Genomic DNA, 19948 nt, shown 5'->3' with positions numbered 1-19948 from the left:
AATCATTTCTGGCTTAGGGGCCACGGTTTGAGTTGGTTGACCCCAAAACTTTAGTTTGACATTTTTCTATTTATGAATTGAAACTGATTATGGGTACTTTCTGTATTCTCTAACTTGACCAATTTTGAATAAGGGCTTTAAAATCAGGACTGTACAGATGGTGCCTGTACTCATGCTTTAATATCTTCATTACACAAAGTTTGTATTCAACTTCTTAGCGTAGGAGGCGACACTTTCAGACATCCACCTTGAGGGAATACCTGCCCCATCCTTTACGTCTTTAGTTTCATTCCTATGAATTTCCTTTCAAGTTATAAACCTCCCACCTGGAACCTATGTAGCAGGATCACTTTACTCTCCCAAGAGTTAATCATTTGTCAAATGTCATGGAGTGCTTGCCACCTTTGGCCCGTCCATGTTTGGCTGAAGATGTACGATGTAGGCTGTCCATAACATTGATCATAACTAGCCCTTCTTTCAGACTACAAGCAATTTCAACATACAGAGTTCATAGCACTAAATTTTGGCAGCCAGAACCAAGGGCTTCCAAGGAAGAATAGATAAAAGCACCTTAGAGTTTTGATTGGTCATAAAAGTGAGTCAGACCTGTTTGTTGCTGTGCCAGTGCATACTGTTGCAGAAATGAGTTTTCTTCAGAAAATTTTCTTTATAAAATTTCTTGCAACGATTGTAAATTGTCATTTATTTTCCTGCATTCAATGATGAGATATCCTCTGAACACCGTGATTTTGTAAAGATTTCGTATTCATCTTGTGAATAGGTTCTTGTGGAGCTGACTCTCTCTCTCTCACTTAAATCATGAAAAGACTCTAATAGCTCCCTGCTTAAAAGTAACTGAGACCTTCAAGGTTGTGATGATTTGGTATTAAGATCTGGTTGCTTTCGAGATGCCTGTTATTAGTAGGTCAATGCAGAAATCGGAGTGATGCACCACACACAATCGCTCGCTCGCTCGAGATCAGAGCGGCTTTTATTTCTGATGGAGTCTTTTCTTTTTGTAGTGTCAAGGTTTCCTACCAGCGTTTGACGTCTTCATATAGAATGTTTTATTGCTCTTCTTTTCCACATGGATGATCTAATAGCCTATCATCGATTCTGATGGAATGCATGCTCTTTGCGTTCGGAACGGATATATATTGTGTGTATTTCATCGTACCTCACTTCAACAAGCCCCAGCTAATATTCCTGCATTCATTTAGTAGGATACTAACTATTAGTAATTACTGTCAACTGTGGTGTAGCATCTTCTTGGTTTCATCAGCTGCATTACACTGTAGAGTGTTAAAAACAACACCATTCAGTGTTCTGGGAGGACCACATACTCAGGTGTTAAAATACACTATATAGTTTGAATATGTAACACCAAATAATGTTAAACACTGAATAGCGTTAAAACAACATCAAATGTGTCATAGGCTACTATTTGTAGTGAACTACATGTAACACCATGAATTCAGCACTGGTGTTAAGTGCTTGTTGTGGTCATTTGTGAACACTGGTGGTTTTGTTTTTAACTCGACCGTTTTTGCAGTGTATGCAAGTGTTTCTTGAAGTATGATTATTCATATTTTTTTCTTTTTTGTATGCATATCAAATGGCAGATTGATCACCAGAGACCTTTTTTTATAATTGGAATACTGAAGATTATGGATGCTATTTTATCATTTAATCAATGTGGAAGACCAAATTTGGATTCTTAGAGCAACTTTTGCAACTTCTAATACAAAAATGGAAAGTGCAGTTAAAGCTTCAGTGCCCACTGCAAACGGGAGGTACCATATAAACTGCTCCGAAAGTGATGTTCTTGCCAACGGACACACCAATGGAAAACTCCAGAAACCGAACAGTTCTGCCCATTCAAATAGAATCGGTCAAACAAACTGTGCTGGTCAGTCGACCATTGCGAAGAATGGACATTCGGCAAAAGCCAATGGTCATCCAATGGGCCAGAGGAATGGAAGAATGATGAGGAACGGGAGAACGTGCAATGGAAGGACGAGGAGGATGAAGAGACCGTGGGGATGGGATGATTGGCTGATATTGGTCTGCGGGATATGCGTTGGGTTGGGTGTGGGCGTCGCCTACGCTTGGTTCATTTACATGCTTCATGAAAACACTCTCTGGTTTACACATATTGAGGTGAGTATTGTTTGAAGCGTACACTTGAAAAACACTATAATTGAACATTTTAGTGATCATGTGTGATGTTTAATACCAAATCACTGTACATTTTGTTATTAAAGGGGCCTTATACAAATTCTTTCATTAATCAGTTTATGATGTACATACATGTATGTTTCTCGAAGTACTTGAAGATTGAACAATTTTCAAGCATGGCATGTTTGACATTAGAAGGTTTTCTTTCCATATATGTGTCCCTGATCTTAGAGCATCAACAGTGTCAAAGTATGTTGACCTTTTGTAAGCTACATGTACATGTCTGAAGACCATAGCAGGCAGTGAGGTCCCTTCAAACTTTAATATCATGCCCTACATGTACATAAAGGTCCCTAGTCTCCAAGGTACCAATTCAAACAAATTTCACAGAATTTGGGAAGAACACCAAACCACTATAAAATTTGGTTAAAAAAGAATTGGAGAAATATTGGTGAACTCAACAACATTGCTTTAAAAATTGTGAATTTTGATGTGTGTTGTGTCTGAAATTGTTTATTTTGTCCAAGAAAAAAGGACCCTGAGAAGAAGAAGAAAAAATAATCAAATTGTGTAGACTCTTTCAAGATATATCTGAATGTAAAATCATCTCTTAATTTCTCTGCTTGGGACTCTTACATTAGGATCGTGTTTCTTTTTGAGGGGTTCATTTTCACAATATATCACAGACCAGGTACCAAGTGAAACCTTCCAGCTCAGATTTTTAAAAATTCAAATTGGTGTTAAACGACACCCTGTAATGTATAGGCGGCGGAATACATGTTGTCCTGTAATTATGTTTGCTCTTTAAAGAGGTGGTCCAGGCTGAAAGTATGTATAGCTTAATAAATAGAGTAGAATTCACTGAGCAAACTGCCAAAAATTTCATCAAAATCGGATAACAAATAACAAAGTTATTGAATTTTAAAGTTTAGCAGTATTTTGTGAAATCAGTTGTCATGAATATTCATTAGGTGGACTGATGATGTCACATCTCCACTTTTTTGTTTGTACTTTATTATATGAAATGAGGTTTATTCATATTTTTTCCTCCAAGAACTAGAAAAAATGGATTGACAACTGAATAGTGCATTAGATATTTATTGCTGCAACTTATTTCATTATAAGGGAGACATATTATTCACACAAGTATGAAATAATGAAAAAATTATGATTTTATGTAATGACATAAGAAAACAGAAAGTGGAGATGTGACATCATCAGCCCACCTAATGAATATTCATGACGACTGCTTTTACAAAATATATTAAACTTTAAACTTCAATAACTTTATTATTTGTAATTCGATTTTGATGAAATTTTCGGCATATTGCTAAGTGAATTCTACTCTATGTATTAAGATATACATATTTTCAGCCTGGACCACCACTTTAATACACAGAGTGAAGATCTAAACTGTAATACCTTTACATGAAAACCCCAGTGACTGTTGTGACCTCATTTAAGGACATATCTCCAGAGAATACTGTCTGACAGTGATCCTCATAGGAATGTGTCAACACAGATTAGTCCCTTCCTAGATTGGATGTGAGATGTGTTACCTGAACCTTCAGGGTGACACCTGTTTTTGCTTTGTATTGTATCTGGAGACCAGGGTGAAGGATTCTTTCAAGGTGAGAACTATCAATGATGTAGTCTTTATCAGTAGGCCATTGGCTAGGGGAAAACCTACACCACAGACAGTTTATGTTCAAGCTAGGGTATTCCTATGTAGTCATTGGTCTGGTCATGGACCTGTAGGTCCATGGTCTGGTGAATGGAAAAAGCTGTGACCTCCTGTAAGGACATATTTTCAGGGAATACACTTTCAGCAAGTGATCCTCATATGAATGTGTCAACACAGATTAGTCCCTTCCTAGATTGGATGTGAGATGTGTTACCTGAACCTTCAGGGTGGCACCTGTTATTGCTTTCTACTGTATCTGGAGACTAGGGCAGGGGATTTCTTTCAAGGTGAAAACTATCAATGATAATTTTTTTATTAGTAGGCCATGGGCTAGGGTGAAACCTGTGCAGCTCATGTTCAAGGATGTCTTTCTGTAGCCATGCAAAAAATGGAGCGACTGCTGTGACCTTAATTAAGGACATATCTCCAGAGAATACTGTTGGAGAGTCACTTCCCAGATAGGATGTAAGGTGTCAGAGCATGTACCTTTGGGTTGACACCTGTTCATGGTTATACTGTACCCGGAGACTATAGGGCAAGGGATGAAAACTTCCAACGATAGAGTTTTTATTAGGCCTATATAGCCTACACTAATAGGTGAACAGGTAGCTTTTTGTCTTTTTTTTAGCAAGGACCTGTGTTTGATACCCGGTACATGAGATTGATTTCAAGGTGAAACTATTAAAGGTCATGTCCACCCCAGAAAAATGTTGATTTGAATGAATATAGAAAAATCAAAGAAGCATAATGCTGAAAATTTCGTGAAAATTGGATGTAAAATATATAAGAAAGTTATGACATTTAAAAGTTTTGTTTATTTTCCCCAAACAGTTGTATGCACAACTCAGTGACATGCAAATGAGAGATTCAATGATGTCACTCTCTATTTCTTTTGTTTTTATTGTTTGAATTATACAGTATTTCATTATTTACAAATTTTACAATAAGGACCAATTTGACTGAACAATATAGTATCAAACAATGCTAATTCCACATGTTCAGGGAGGAATTAATTGTTGTTTCACTTGACAATGAGGAGAAAATTAGAATACTTCATTTTATAAAATACATAAGAAATAGTGGGTGACGACATCAGTCTCCTCATTTGCATACCGACCAGGATGTTCATAACTATTTTGTGAAACTTTACAATATCATAACTTTCTTATTTTACATCTGATTGTGATGAAATTTTCAGTGTTTTGCTTGTTGGATTTTCTCTTTTTATTCAAATCAACTTTTTGTTGGGGGTAGATTTGTCTTTTAATAGCAAGGAGCTGTATTGAAAGCTCATCGGTGTTAGCATGGACGTGTACCTGTAGACTGGGGCTTGAATCCTACCCATAATAGGGCAAGGGGTTTACTTTAAAATGAAATCATCAACTTGGATAAAATGAAAATAAAGTCTTGAATTGAATCTTGTATCTTGATTACGACAAGTTTTGTAAAAATGTGTCCCCTGATGGAGATATGTAGATCTGCAAACTATTTTTATGACTTTACCCACATGTATGGATGGAGTTGTTGATCCTCTGTTGTGATAAGAAAAACAGTGTAAACAACTTTTGTATCCATTATCCTTTTTCCAGATTGACACAGCAGGACACTACATGTATGAATTCATGGTCACTGCACTATGTAGAATGGAGTGTTTGAGTCCATATTTGCAATTAACTTCTGGAATGTTTGCGTCCGAGTGTTTACACCCATATTTGCCACAAACCTTTGATTGTAGACCCCGCACATAGGCCGTGTTTATGCTTCCACTTTTCAGGCCAGAATCAGCGTTTCCAAACGTGATTAGTCCAAAACACGGTTGCGTCCATGCTTACTTTCATTTAAACGCTGTTTCAAAACGCCGATCGTAAACTCACAAAAAGGTGCGTTTGTAAATGTCATTTGACCAGAATCAGGCTTTCTGGGGAAGTATAAACAGAACCACGATCGTAAACGTGTTTAAATGACGTCATTTGGTACATGCTTCCGGTGAGATGAAAATCCGCGGGCAAATAGAGTCGTATTGCTCATGTTATCTCCACGTAATAACAACATTCGGAAAAAAAAAATTTTGATAAAAGGCGCGCCAAATTTGACCTCGCTTAACGATGCGAAGCCAGCTGGATATCATGATTTGCTCTGAAAAGTTAAACATAAACAGCACTCCCAGAACCACGTTTACGATCGGCGTTTTGAATCGACGTTTGAAATCGCTGATTCTGTCCTCGCAATGGAAGCATAAACACACCCTTAATCGAACAGTCTGCAGGAACTGCTTATTGGTTGAAGTGTCAAATATGAGTCTGTGGTTGTAGACTAACCCGAACAGAGCCTGGACTGTATTAAATTTCACTTCTTTTTTCAACTTTCCTGACAGGCTAGTTGAAGAAAAAATTGGCTAGCCCAATGAATTGTTTAAATCAGATACGAACCAGTAGTGCCATCTCGAGTCCACTGGTTCCACAGAACTACTCATACCTGACCAGTTTCCAGACCCATAATTAGGCCCGTTTTGAAAGTCCATTTTTGATGCACGTGTACACGGCGTGTTTTTCGGTCGTGTACACGTTGTAAATACTGTGAGAGCGAGTTCTGTTTTCATGTCGACACGGACCCTCATCAATTCAATATGTCATAAAAAGGGGTCTATATAGCCTAAGTCACGGTTTTAAAGCATACCTGAGAAGTTTGAAGTATCAATCCACAAAAATTGGTGCAAATTAAAAGTTTACTCGGCTTAGCAGCGCATTAAATTAATAAAGAATGCAAAAGAAAATCAGTGCAGGGCCCTAGCTATCGCCGACGCTCGGTGGATGCGCATTTTGTATACTGTACCGTACATGCATGCACAGATCGCTGCAGAATAAGTGTAACTGAAGTTATCGATTAATTTTCATTATTATGTTGCCAATTTGAAGAGCGTTTGTTTGTAGGCTTGTGTGCGAGCGTATAACACGTAAGTTGTAGCGATAATCGCTATCGCAATTGGTGATTCTCAAATTGACTCTGAGTGTGATTGAGCAACGCTTTCGAGCTTTTGAGACCGGAGCAGACCCATTTCGTGCCGATTTCGTGGTACAAAAACGTGAGTCTCCAGAAAGAATGTGGATTAAATTGGCGATTTTGGAAGTGAACTCACTCTGGATTAATTGAAATATGTTGACATATTAGTAATTAAAACATGTGCAGTGTCTGAGAACTAAGATTTAATGTGAGGCTGTGAGCTTGTTTATGCAGATGCTACCGTGTACACGGTGATGGAATTTAGTACACGTGCACTGACTTGACCGTGCGTGTACACGTGTACACGAAACGGGCCTACCCATAATGCTAGTGTAGTCTAGCAATATAGACCAACTTGAATGATAACATGCTAATTAATTACTCAACACATTTATACCACAATAATTATGTTACCAAGTAGCAAAAACGATTACCTCTCCTCTCAAAAAATTTTAGTTTCTCTATTCAAATACCATGATAGGTCAATTTATTCTCTGCAGTATATTAGTAAATATCTGAAAACATAAAGACTTATGCTTTATAAACACAGTCCATGAGAGACCAATCACAGTTCACTCCTCCTTTAAAAGCAGCTCTTGAAAGTAAAAAAAAAATGCCTGTTATATCATGGAGGTGTGGATGTATCTCCACATACTTACTGTACATAAATATTACACATATGTACTCTTGCCAAGTAATGTGTTAATCTATGATGTCATGTATCTCCATCATCTCACATTCTTGTGTCTCTTTCAATCATTTCTACAGGAGGTTGAGCGAGAGATCTCCTTCCGAACAGAGTCCGGGTTGTACTATTCCTATTACAAGCAGTTTATCAATGCACCAACGATATCCCAAGGTGAGGTTGTTATTGGGTGTGTTTATACTTGGATTTTAAGTTTGTAAATTTACAATAAAGGTTATAGGATGTGTTTATACTTTATTTTAAGTTTGTAAACACACCAATGATGTCACAAGGTGAGCCTGTTAATAGGATGTGTTTATAATACTTGATTTTAATAATTTTTTAAATGCACATTTGATGTTATCACAATGTAGGTCTATAGGGTGTGTTTATACTTGATTTTAAGTTTGTCAGTATACTAATATTACCAGAATGTAGGTTTTTTGTGGGGCGTGTTTGTACTTGATTTTAAGTTTTAAATAGACCAATGTCACAAGGTAGGCCTGTTATAGGGTATGTTAATATTTTATTTTAAGTTTGTCCATGCAAAAGTGATACTACATTTGTTTTGGAAGCACTTGACATCATTCTTCTTGTCAATAAAATAAACAAGAAAAAGATCATGGGTGCACCTTCATACACTTCATGAACATTCATGAAAAAATATAATATAACCAATATTTATATTTTTGTTTAATAAAACAGTATTCATATTTATTTATGACAAAAAAAATTGACAGTGCCATTTTGATAACATGGCAGTTTATGGCCCATTAGAAAGAATATGACCTTTTATCAAAAGCATTCTTAGTATTGTTTTCCTTCCCTTTCATATGGAAGTGATTATATAACATATGACTGTTGATTATTATGAAGCAGATAATACTAGAATATGTTTATTTGACTGGGAATATGAGCTGCTCCATGTATGATTACATGTACTAGTATGTCTTTGCCGGAGGGGGGGGGAGGCACTCCCATATATTGGCAGTACGGGGATGCATGTGCCGCTTTGATGACCCCCTTTTTCAGACCTAATTTTCAGTACTCTAGATACTCAGAATGACAAAAGTTCTGTTCAGAAGTCACCTGCTCTGCTCAGAAGACCCCGTTACAAAAACATCTCAGTTCCCCAGCCCTGCCAAAATTGTCCAGAGCGAGCTCCGCTTGCCAGAACTTCACGCACAGCTTCAATAAGTACAGTGTCCACTAGCAGCTCTTTGCGCGGCTGGTGCGCCCACATGCCGTACATGGTACATGCAGTCATGCACAGCGCTAGCATGCGCCGTACTTTACAGCACTGCAATCCCATTCCGTAGACCCTGTCTTTCACACACCGCCCAGTATATATTTAGTTCCCAACATGCCGTGTTTTACCCTTAAAGTCAGTTCCTTACACCCCCATTTCAAGGTTTCGTGAGGCACACCCCCATCAAAATGTAATTTGAGTGCCCCACCCCCCCTTTGCTCTTTACCCATGTGAATTATGACTAGCTGTTTGTCAGTGTATGATGTTATCACAAATGGTACATGGCTGATAAATCAGATGTAATTGACCTTATCAACACATGAGCATTCTCTAGATGTTCAGGTCCCCTTTCACATAGAAAAAATAATCTTATAGAGTTATGCATTTTACATTCTGAAGACATTCATGCACTACAAGTCTAACATTAAGTGTCCAGTGTTGTGAGAAGCTATCGTCATTCAAATACTTGCTATTGATTCAGGTCAAACTCAGACTGCGATCGATCTTAAATTCCTATTCTTAACAAATTTGACTGATCACATTCTGTGATTAATATTATGTTGCAACTCTTTGAATCTTAAGGCGACCGCACACCTTTCGATTGGTCTGCGACCCGATTTCAGAATAAAATGTAGAAGAATGTGATGGTAATATTGAGACTTGGAATATCTTACTGTGTTATGTTCTAAATCATTGTACAAATACCTATGTTCAAATCTGTGACGATGCTATCATCCTTCTTAGAATAAAAGCGAATTCAATATCCAGTCGTAATGACGTCATAGCAGTCATACGATTGGCTACGTTTTGAAACTAATTTGGGCTTTTCTCTATAATAAAGGCTTGTAATCTTTCAAAATGATTATTACTATTCTTTCAATTTATTTGAACCTCAAACAAAATGATATGTTCCATTCACTTTTTCAGAAAATGAGCAAAATGCAATTTGTTCCAAAATTGGATCACGAGCAGTCGTAAGGTGTGCGGTGGCCTTTAGGGCCCAGGTAAAAACGAATATACCTCTGTTATGGACTTAATAGTCCATGGAGGTATGGTCGTCTATAACACTAAGAAAAGACAGCGGTCTATCCTAACAAAACAACAGCCTGAGATAGATCATTTGAGTTCATCCAAAGGGTACTGTCATTAATACACCTGTTCAGATAATTAACTCTGTCTGGGTCATTGTCTAAGTATAAACATCGGGTCATCTTGAAATTCGAGATTAGTTCGATTCACACCGGCCAGTTATCAAATATCCTTTTATCGCAAGGACGTTGTGTCGTTATGCCTTTAAATATTCAAATTTCAATTCATTTATTTCCACATCTCAAAGAAACAAATGATATAGATAAATCGAGATCAAATCAATCATGATTCCATAATAAAATAAAACAACAATGACAATTGTAAAATTTTGACAAAGTAGCAAAATATGAAATGAATAGGGGTATAATAGCAAAGACATTATAAACAATAAAGGCAGAAGAGATAGCCAATGTCCATTTGTTTTCTGTAATAGAGCATAGAGGGAAAAAAATGAAGGAAGGTTGGTCAACTATTTTCTTTACGGGGGGGGATGGATAGATATGAAAGGTCCCAAGTCCTAATCTTAACTTGAGATATATTTCAACTTGTTTGTGCAATAGGGGACTTGCATGTCATATCATGAAGCCTTGCACAGATAAACGTAAATGGTGGGGGGGTATGGATAGATATGAAAGGTCCCAAGTCCTAATCTTAACTTAAGATATATTTCAACTTGTTGGTGCAATAGGGGACTTGCTTGTCATATCATAAAGACTTGCACAGATAAACGTAAAATGGAGCTTTAGGATCGGTCAGACATTGGTGTTTTGTACTCGTGCATGATATGGGCAATGTTTTGCCGCGTCATCTCCAGTTTTTGTCAACTTCTTTCATTTGAAAAAAATCTGGGTCAACTTTAGTCCAGACTCTACATGTGTAGAGTTCAAATGGAGCCTGAGTTCAGAATATGGGCTAATTGGTCTAAAAGCAATTTCTACATTGCAGTCTAACTCTGTAAAAGACAAAATTAGATCAAAATCATACAAGCTGTTTGAATACAAACTAGGATACAACAAACCATGGAGCTTCTATGGACGAAGCAAGTCTACCAATACAATACCCAATCAGAAAGTATTAATTTTTATCAGTGTACAGTCAATGTGAAAGCATCTGGAGACTAATGCAGATACAGACTGTCATTATCAGGGTGTAAATATATCTCTCCAATCATTACTTTGAATTCCTTGATATTAACACCTAGTTGTTGAAGGGTTATTTGGTCGATGTGAAAGTCATTGTACGTGTATTTGATCTGCATTGTGCCCTTCACACATCAACTGTATGGAATAGTCCCCAGGGAGTTGAGGATGTAAAAAGAAAGTCATTGTAACTGGCTGGAATACTCCCCAGGGAGTGTAGGATGTAAAAAAAATCATTGTACTTTGGCTTACATTGTCAGTATTGCACACAACTGGCTTGAATACTCCCCAGGGAGTAGAGGATGTGAAAGTCGTGTTTTGCCCTGCATTGCCAGTTCCAAACAGCAAATGGCTGGAATACTCCCCAGGGAGTGTAGGATGTAAAAAATCATTGTATTTTGGCTTACATTGTCAGTATTGCACACAACTGGCTTGAATACTCCCCAGGGAGTACAGGATGTGAAAGTCGTGTTTTGCCCTGCATTGCCAGTTCCAAACAGCAAATGGCTGGAATACTCCCCAGGGAGTGTAGGATGTAAAAAAATCATTGTATTTTGGCTTACATTGTCAGTATTGCACACAACTGGCTTGAATACTCCCCAGGGAGTACAGGATGTGAAAGTCGTGTTTTGCCCTGCATTGCCAGTTCCAAACAGCAAATGGCTGGAATACTCCCCAGGGAGTGTAGGATGTAAAAAATCATTGTATTTTGGCTTACATTGTCAGTATTGCACACAACTGGCATGAATACTCCCCAGGGAGTAGAGAATGTGAAAGTCGTGTTTTGCCATGCATTGCCAGTTCCACACAGCAAATGGCTGGAATACTCCCCAGGGAGTGTAGGATATAAAAAAATCATTGTAGTTTGGCTTACATTGTCAGTATTGCACACGACTGGCTTAAATACTCCCCAGGGAGTAGAGGATGTGAAAGTCATGTTTTGCCCTGCACTGTCAGTACCACACAGCAAATCATAATGGCTGGAATACTCCCCAGGGAATGAATGATCATATGCAAGCCCATGTATTTGCCTTGCAATACGCAGCAACTGGATAGAATACTCCCCAGGGAGTGGAAAGTATGCATACATTGTAGCTACCAGGGTAATAATGATCTGTACAGAGTGTCTATATACACCGTACATGCATATTCCACGTTGTTATGCCCTACTATGTCCATTGAAAACAAACTGATTTTCAAAGTAGTATCACTCTAAAAAAGTAAGAAGTAAAGGAAATTGAATGGATAACTACAAGCTGATGGGAAACACAGAAGAGAAAGAGGTCGCCATTTTTTCTTCGAATAATCATAATGAGTATGACTATCTTTCTTTGATCTATTGGGTTTAAGAAATTGGTGATGATGGTATCATGTAACATCATGTGCAGTAATGAAAATTAGACCTCCATTGATGTGTTATAATCAATTTCTCCAAGAACAGATGTTTTTTTTCTCAGCCATGCATCTTTCAAACCTTGGTCAGGCCAAGGAGTAGGTACTCCTTGGTCAGGCATTGAAATGGCAGAATGTACATGTACATCACATACATGTATTATCCTTGAAAGATACAATACAGCATCCAATTCACTTGGAGAGGGCAGTTTATATTGTCTATGTCCAAAGTGTTACCAAAATGCAAAGGCTTTGGGTCCATTTCATAAAACTTGTTATAAATTTATAGTAATAGTTAAAAGCTTCTGAAATCCTTCATTCTGATTGGCTGATGGTAAATTTGTTACAGAAATTGTGTACTTTTTGGTTTTGCATCACTTTATTGTGCGAAAAGCAGTAAAGGAACAGTGTAAGAATGACAATACATATACATTTACAGAACAAAAGAGAGCCCAGGACATGGTCACATCACTGACACAAGCAGGGCAGATTAACTTAGTGTTACAGTTACATAGCTAAACTACCAAATAAGATGGAACATTCGGTGAAAGTATTATAAATTGTTAATCATCAAGTCTGTATGAAACGGACCCTGGAACTTCCAAACCCAAGTAAACAACAAAACTGTGGGTGCAACGTCATCATATGCTTTTAAAGACAATTTATCAGAATATATCACATCCTTCATTTCATCATTCAAGCAATTGCTTTTATCCGATCATGTGATATACATGCACTTGTGATATCTCTAGTAAATCATCTCGGCAAGTAACATTGTATACTCTGTCTCAAGAGATGGCTAGTCAGAAGGCCTACGTGATCATCATCATTATATGCTTTAGCCCTGGTTACATGTGCCAATGTCATTCCAGGATAATCCAAACATTTTTTTATCATAGTTATAAGATACGACTCTTACGAGCCTGGTTTAAATTTTGTGAAATAGGGTTCTCCAATGAAATGTGATCTTTGAGCAGAGTGCTGCTCTAAATACTACCAGATTGGTTATTAATTTTTGAAGGAATTATATAAGCCAGCCCTCCCCCCCAAAAAAAAAAAAATTAGTGCAACCAGGTTACATGTATGTACTTTCAGACTGACTCATTGCAAAAATACCCATAAAAGTTATAGGCGGGGGCCGAGTGATTTCACTTCCACTTAACAAAGACAGCACTGACCTAAATAGTGTGATGAAAACAAATTGTAAGAAATGAAATATTGTCAGAAACAGCACTGCAAATTTCAGAAAGATTTGTAAACTTCCAGATAATGAAATCAGTAAACTCGATTATCATGACGTTCAGCATGAAGACTGAATGTATGAATGCTACATGTATGTTTGTGTATTATGTATTATTGGCATGTCAAAACGCTGCGCTGCTGTACGGTTTGCTAGTGCATTGCTTTCATCGGCTAGTCAGTTGTTAGGGCCCAAGATTAATAATGCCTGGATGTTTGCCCCGGCCTGTATGTTACCATTACTTTATGCATATGATTCACACCCGACCATTTCAACGAACATCTTTCAGTGTGAGTTCTCGAAGTTCTGAGCATACACAGTATGGTCTTTAATAGTAGCAGATTAGATGTGAACCTTCAAAATTGCTATATCTCCAAGCTGGTAACCCCTGCCACATATGGCACTTACACCCAAAGTGCTCATCTCATAATTTGCTTCTCACTGCGAGAATACCTGATACCTTGGGAAATAATCCCTGCTGAAGTTTTTTTCTTTTTTTCAAGTACCTTTTCTTTCTGGAACATTACACTTGTTTGCTTTCACACTTGGAAAAACATACCAGGTATTTCATTTTTTAGTAGGTCTGAACGCATCTATTAACCTATACCTGATGGGTGTTTCACAAAGCTGTTTGTTAAAGTTGCAAAAAACTTTAGGAATGACTGGTGACTACTTTTAGGGAGTTGATTTAACCGCATACATTCGTAATTCCGAAGCTTTGTTATTCCGAAGGTTCGTATTTCCGATGGTTCGTAATTCCGACGGTTCGTTAATCCGAAAACGAAATGATTAACAAACCTTATTTCGTTTTTGGACTAACAAATCTTCGGAACAATGAACCTTCTTTCGAACGAACCTTCGGAACATCGAACCGTATTTCTTTTTCGGATTATCGAACCTTCGGAATAACGCCATGTATGTTCAGATCCACAAACCCTTTTGCGTTTCGGATTAACGAACATCGAGGTATAGGCAATTTATGTGTTTCGGGATTACGAACCTTCGGAATTACCAATCTTCGGAATTACGAAGTGTAACCAATTTAACAACACCCAGTGAATATGTGGGTACATCATTAACCACAAGTCGTTCATAAAATAAGTCGTTCATAAAATCATTCGTAACTTACGAACAGCTTTATGAAACACCCACCTAGCATGAATTCTGATAGAGCTGTCCTGAATACCCCAGATTGTTTTGATTGAAATCGAAGCAGAAATTATGAGTATACATTTTCACAACTGGTGGGAATCAGAAGATGAAAGCATATCAGTGAAAGAAATGAAATCCCTCATGAGTCTGTCTGATGGTAATACGTTCAGAGCACATAGCTCTATGTTCAGAGTCATACCACTTTACTCATTGCATTCATATGCACTTACTTGTGGGTGTCCCCCCTCAACTTTCAAATATATCTTAATATAGATAAAAAACTATCACAGTAAAAAAAATAGCACGTTGTTAAGCCTGTCACTCTAACAACAGGTTGTTTAAACTGTTTTGTAATTGTTTAAACTTTACAACAACTTGTTTTAAAAGTTTAAACAGTTGTTTAAAAAGTCTAAACATTTGTTTAAAAAGTTTAAACAGTAGAGTGATGGGCTTAAACAACATGCTTAAAATATTTAACAGCATTTTTACAGAGTAGATTATCAGTTGTAACTTAAAAAAGGGCATTAGACATACATTCATGTTTCCAACAAAAATAAAACATAAGGTCCCCTCATATACATGTAACACAAATTACTGATGGGGTTGCTCTGTTCAATAAAGCTGAAACCAATAAATGAAATGGGATAAAATAATAAAAATGTGAATGATAAGCACCAAATCTACTCTATAAAGTGTTCAAGGGACAAAAAGATTTTTAAAGATCATAAATCTGCACAAGTTGAACACATTTTCATGTTAGACCTTCCACTCTTATCATAACTTTGTTCTGTATGTATATTCATGTAATTACAGGTATTTTATTACTTTTATTTGATTAGTTTATTAAAGGTTTGATTGTGTGGTTTTCTTTAGGATAAAAATGATCAGAATTATTGTGTACACAGACATTTATCAGTGTTTGGACAGCCTGTATTTGATTCTTATTTTTTACAGGTTTGTCTGAATAAAATCCAAATATATAACTTGTTTGATTCTCTATTCATAATAATTCTATGTAGTGTACATATATCATGATTTTTTCTTAATTCCTTTGAATCATTTTGAAAGGATAACCTTAAGACGATAAGGTCATGGGAGGTCAGGTGGTTAATTAGGACAGTAAAGAGCAGTTATCCTGAACGGATAAAGAATGTAGCCTATGCTATCTTTTCATCAGTCCTTCATGGTTATGCACACAAGGATGACAGAATCACTTCTTTGGTCTATTTTTTTAGAAAAGAAAAAAAATCTTTTCTTCCACAAAATCCTTTTCTATTTCTGTTCTCCATTAAGACGACAATGTGCAATTTTTTTATCGTATCTTCTGGAACCTTTTTTTGTTGGTGGGGGAGGGGGGTAACAGGTGGCATATTTTTGCATGACACATAATGTGGGGCAAGTCAATGGTCAGATGCAATACAATTTTCATGCAGATTTCTGTGTAAAAGATTTACTGTTTTAGAAATTTATCCGTTTTGAAAGTTTTGTTTTTTTACTTGTGAGAAATGTTAAAAGTAATGTTGAAAGTGATTTTTGAGCAGTTCGTACTTGAATTCGATCCAGTAGAATGTTTTTCCGCATATAGACTGAAAATAACGATTTGTTTACCCTGGTGCATTGTGTAGCCCACCCACGAGTGCGTCCCACACAGTTAGTGTGATCATGAACAGGTGCAATCAGCATGAAGTGTGAAGTGGTCCAATATCAATTCATTTCAACATTCATGAACCATCATCATGTGTTAGGAAGACATACCTTAAGGGAAGGAAAGGCAGTCATTGGATACAGAACATTATGGAAGCAGGAGACCGTCAAAAACACGTATATACGTCGTGTCGTAATTCAATTTACTACACGACGTAAATAATTACGTAGTGTAGTAATTCGAATTACTACACGACGTAAATAATTACGTAGTGTAGTAATTCGAATTACTACACGACGCAATTCCGAATTACTGCCCAACGATTTAATGTCATGACGTTAAATGAATTAGTGTCGCTACATCAAATAATTAAGGTCGTGTAGTAATTCGAATTACTACACGACGTAAATAATTACGTAGTGTAGTAATTCCAATTACTACACTACCTAAAGAATTACGTCGTGTAGCAAATAATTACTACACGACGTAATTCCGAATTACTGCTCAACGATTTAACGTCATGACGTTAAATCAACCAATGAGACCGTTTGTTATATGAGCGCAATGCGAAGAGCTGAGACTACAGAGTATTGTACAGGAACGTACCGGCAGGAAGTTAGTTGGATGTCCTGACTAATCTCTTGGTGCCGCCAGTGGATAGAGTAAAAAAAAACAAGGAAAGAGAGAATATATAATAGGAGAGAGAGAAGCGAAAGGGGGAGATTGGAAAGAAAAGGAGGGGGAACGGGAGAGAAAGAGAAGGGAGAACGGAGGGGTCATATCATTGTATGAACAGGATGTTTTATGATTGTGCCCCGAGCAATAGGGCGAAGCCCCAAGCTCAGTGCGTTATAAGAACAAAAAGAGGGGGCACACAATGGCGCATGCAGCAAAAATTTGCTTAATAATAAGTCTCGAGCCAGCGAGAGAAAAAAACTTTAACTTTGAGATTGATTTTGACATGGTATGCATAAAATGACGTATCTTTCATCTTTCTTTCCTTTCTTTCCTATTATCATTTCCTATTCTCGGTTGTAGAACTTTTTTTGGGGGGCAGTGCTATGCGGATCGGGTCCGAGGCATGTGACGGCACCAAGGTTTTTAACCTAGGAGGAGACAAAGTAACATTTTGGGGCCAGGGGGAGGGTGACACACATTTTTTTAAAAAACAGAGCGTGGGGCGCAAGCTAAATTTTATTTTAAATGTAGTCTCTAATCAGTGACTTGAAAAGGGACCTGTTAAGGACTAGCAGTTTGCATAATTAATTGGTCCATGAAAATGATATCTCACGAGCCGAAGAGCTTTGATATCCGGGGATGATATCTGGACGTTCTAAGCACTTTTTGTAATCATGAACACGATGGGTATACACCTATACAATTGATGCGATCGCGCTTGAGCGGAAACAAAATGGCGATTTCACACCAAAAAAAAATGGTCCAGCTTCACAGGCGTTTGCATATCGAACCTGAATATCAAACCAACTTCACAGTTTGAATATCGAACATCCAACTAACTTCCCTTCTCTTTCTCTCCCGTTCCCCCTTCTTTTCTTTCCAATCTCCCCCTTTCGCTTCTCTCTCTCCTATTATGTAATCTCTCTCTCCTTGTTTTTTTTTACTCTATCCACTGGCGGCACCAAGAGATTAGTCAGGACATCCAACTAACTTCCTGCCGGTACGTTCCTGTACAATACTCTGTAGTCTCAGCTCTTCGCATTGCGCTCATATAACGAACGGTCTCATTGGTTGATTTAACGTCATGACGTTAAATCGTTGAGCAGTAATTCGGAATTACGTCGTGTAGTAATTATTTGCTACACGACGTAATTCTTTAGGTAGTGTAGTAATTGGAATTACTACACTACGTAATTATTTACGTCGTGTAGTAATTCGAATTACTACACGACCTTAATTATTTGATGTAGCGACACTAATTCATTTAACGTCATGACATTAAATCGTTGGGCAGTAATTCGGAATTGCGTCGTGTAGTAATTCGAATTACTACACTACGTAATTATTTACGTCGTGTAGTAATTCGAATTACTACACTACGTAATTATTTACGTCGTGTAGTAAATTGAATTACGACACGACGTATATCCGTGTTTTTGACGGTCTCCTGCTTCCATAGAACATAACACATTTGAAGAGCTCCAATCTGTTTTTTTTTTACATGTAGTTTATCTCTAGTAGTCACAATGAAAATATTTCACTTATGGAAGGGAGCATGAAACAATGTTTAGATGATATATCCACCACACAATTGAAATTACTTTCAATTAGTTTAGAAAATGCCATTTTGAGGATTATATATCATGCAACACCTGTTGGTGCTGCTCTGTGACATCACACATATCAGTTTTTATACACGCAAACATCCCTGTAAAACTAATATTCGTTCATGGATTCTCATCAAACCTTCACTTATACCCCTTTCATAAACCCAATTAAAATGAATTAGGCGGCTAATAGCAGCATAATTTGGTCCTAAAATTGGAGGAGGACAAGAGTTATCCGCATTACTCTGATGCTGCTATTATCCGCATAATAGCGGCATCGGGATAAGATTTTGAGTTTATGAACGCATTTCCAAATAATGCAGATAATTGCCATGGTGCGGTCACAAGGTCACCCTTTTCCAACACAACCGCATCGGAGGGGGCGTGTCCAGTTGTCATGGTGATTATCCGTCTTTTTCAGGACGGGCGCTCGTAAAAATAATGCGGCTTATTTTCAGAGTTTATGAACGCAATTTGTATTGAATTATCCGCATTACTCTTAGGCGGCTAATTGGAGGATAGGTTTATGAAAAGGGTATTATATTTATCTCTAATTTTATTGCTTTTATGAAAACAAACTTGCATGTACAGTGTATCATCAATATAAAAAGACAATGATGAGAAATATGTAGATCCCATTCTCATTACATCATAAAACTAGATTAGTGGAAACTAGCAATGAGATAGGTCGAAGCTGTCTTGGAAGCGATCGTCCAAACCGGTTTGGAAAACCACATCGCGATGTAGTTTTCAAGATCGATTTGCCTTGTTAAACTGGTTTTAGCGTAAGTGAGGACACAACCGTTCTTCAGGAAGTGATCTTCGCACATTTTGAGCGCGCTACTCCATGCACTGTGTGTAGGATGTCTATGGTGCTGTTTTAAATTTCATGCGAAATATGCTACCGTACTGAGAGTGTTGCCATAGCAACAAGACTGCTTTATGTGAAGTGGACTTTGAAAAGCAATTTCTGGTGATCTAATGAGAATGCTAGCAAAGCAATCTTCCAAACTGGTTTCCTGAATCGGCTTCCAGTAAACTAGTTTTAGAAAGTACATGATGAGAATGGTGTCGTGGTATACCGGTACCTTCTTGTCAATTTAATATCGTAGAAGGGTTTTACATGCAAGGAATGCTGGAAACTCTTTCATCTTGGTGAATTCTTGCTGGAGAGTGATGTGTATTCCTTGTAGAGTATAAAACAAGATAT

The 19948-nt window shown here is 37.4% G+C and overlaps 1 protein-coding gene across 1 annotated transcript in view; it reads left to right on the top strand.

The window, feature by feature from the left end:
• The first annotated feature begins 1621 nt into the window (after window positions 1–1621).
• The window catches only part of LOC121413115 (probable C-mannosyltransferase DPY19L3), a 58032-nt gene continuing 39705 nt past the window's right edge, over window positions 1622–19948 (top strand). Inside the window, exons 1-2 of the mRNA XM_041605878.1 lie at window positions 1622–2160; window positions 7631–7721. Coding sequence (XP_041461812.1) covers window positions 1672–2160; window positions 7631–7721 — 580 coding nt within the window. The 5' untranslated portion in view covers window positions 1622–1671. The remainder of the gene's footprint in view (window positions 2161–7630; window positions 7722–19948) is intronic.

The sequence above is a fragment of the Lytechinus variegatus genome, chromosome 4 (genome assembly GCF_018143015.1).
Source record: "Lytechinus variegatus isolate NC3 chromosome 4, Lvar_3.0, whole genome shotgun sequence".
Lineage (NCBI taxonomy): Eukaryota > Metazoa > Echinodermata > Echinoidea > Temnopleuroida > Toxopneustidae > Lytechinus > Lytechinus variegatus.
The sequence above is the reverse complement of the archived record's forward strand: the minus strand, read 5'-3'. Positions and strand labels throughout refer to the sequence as shown.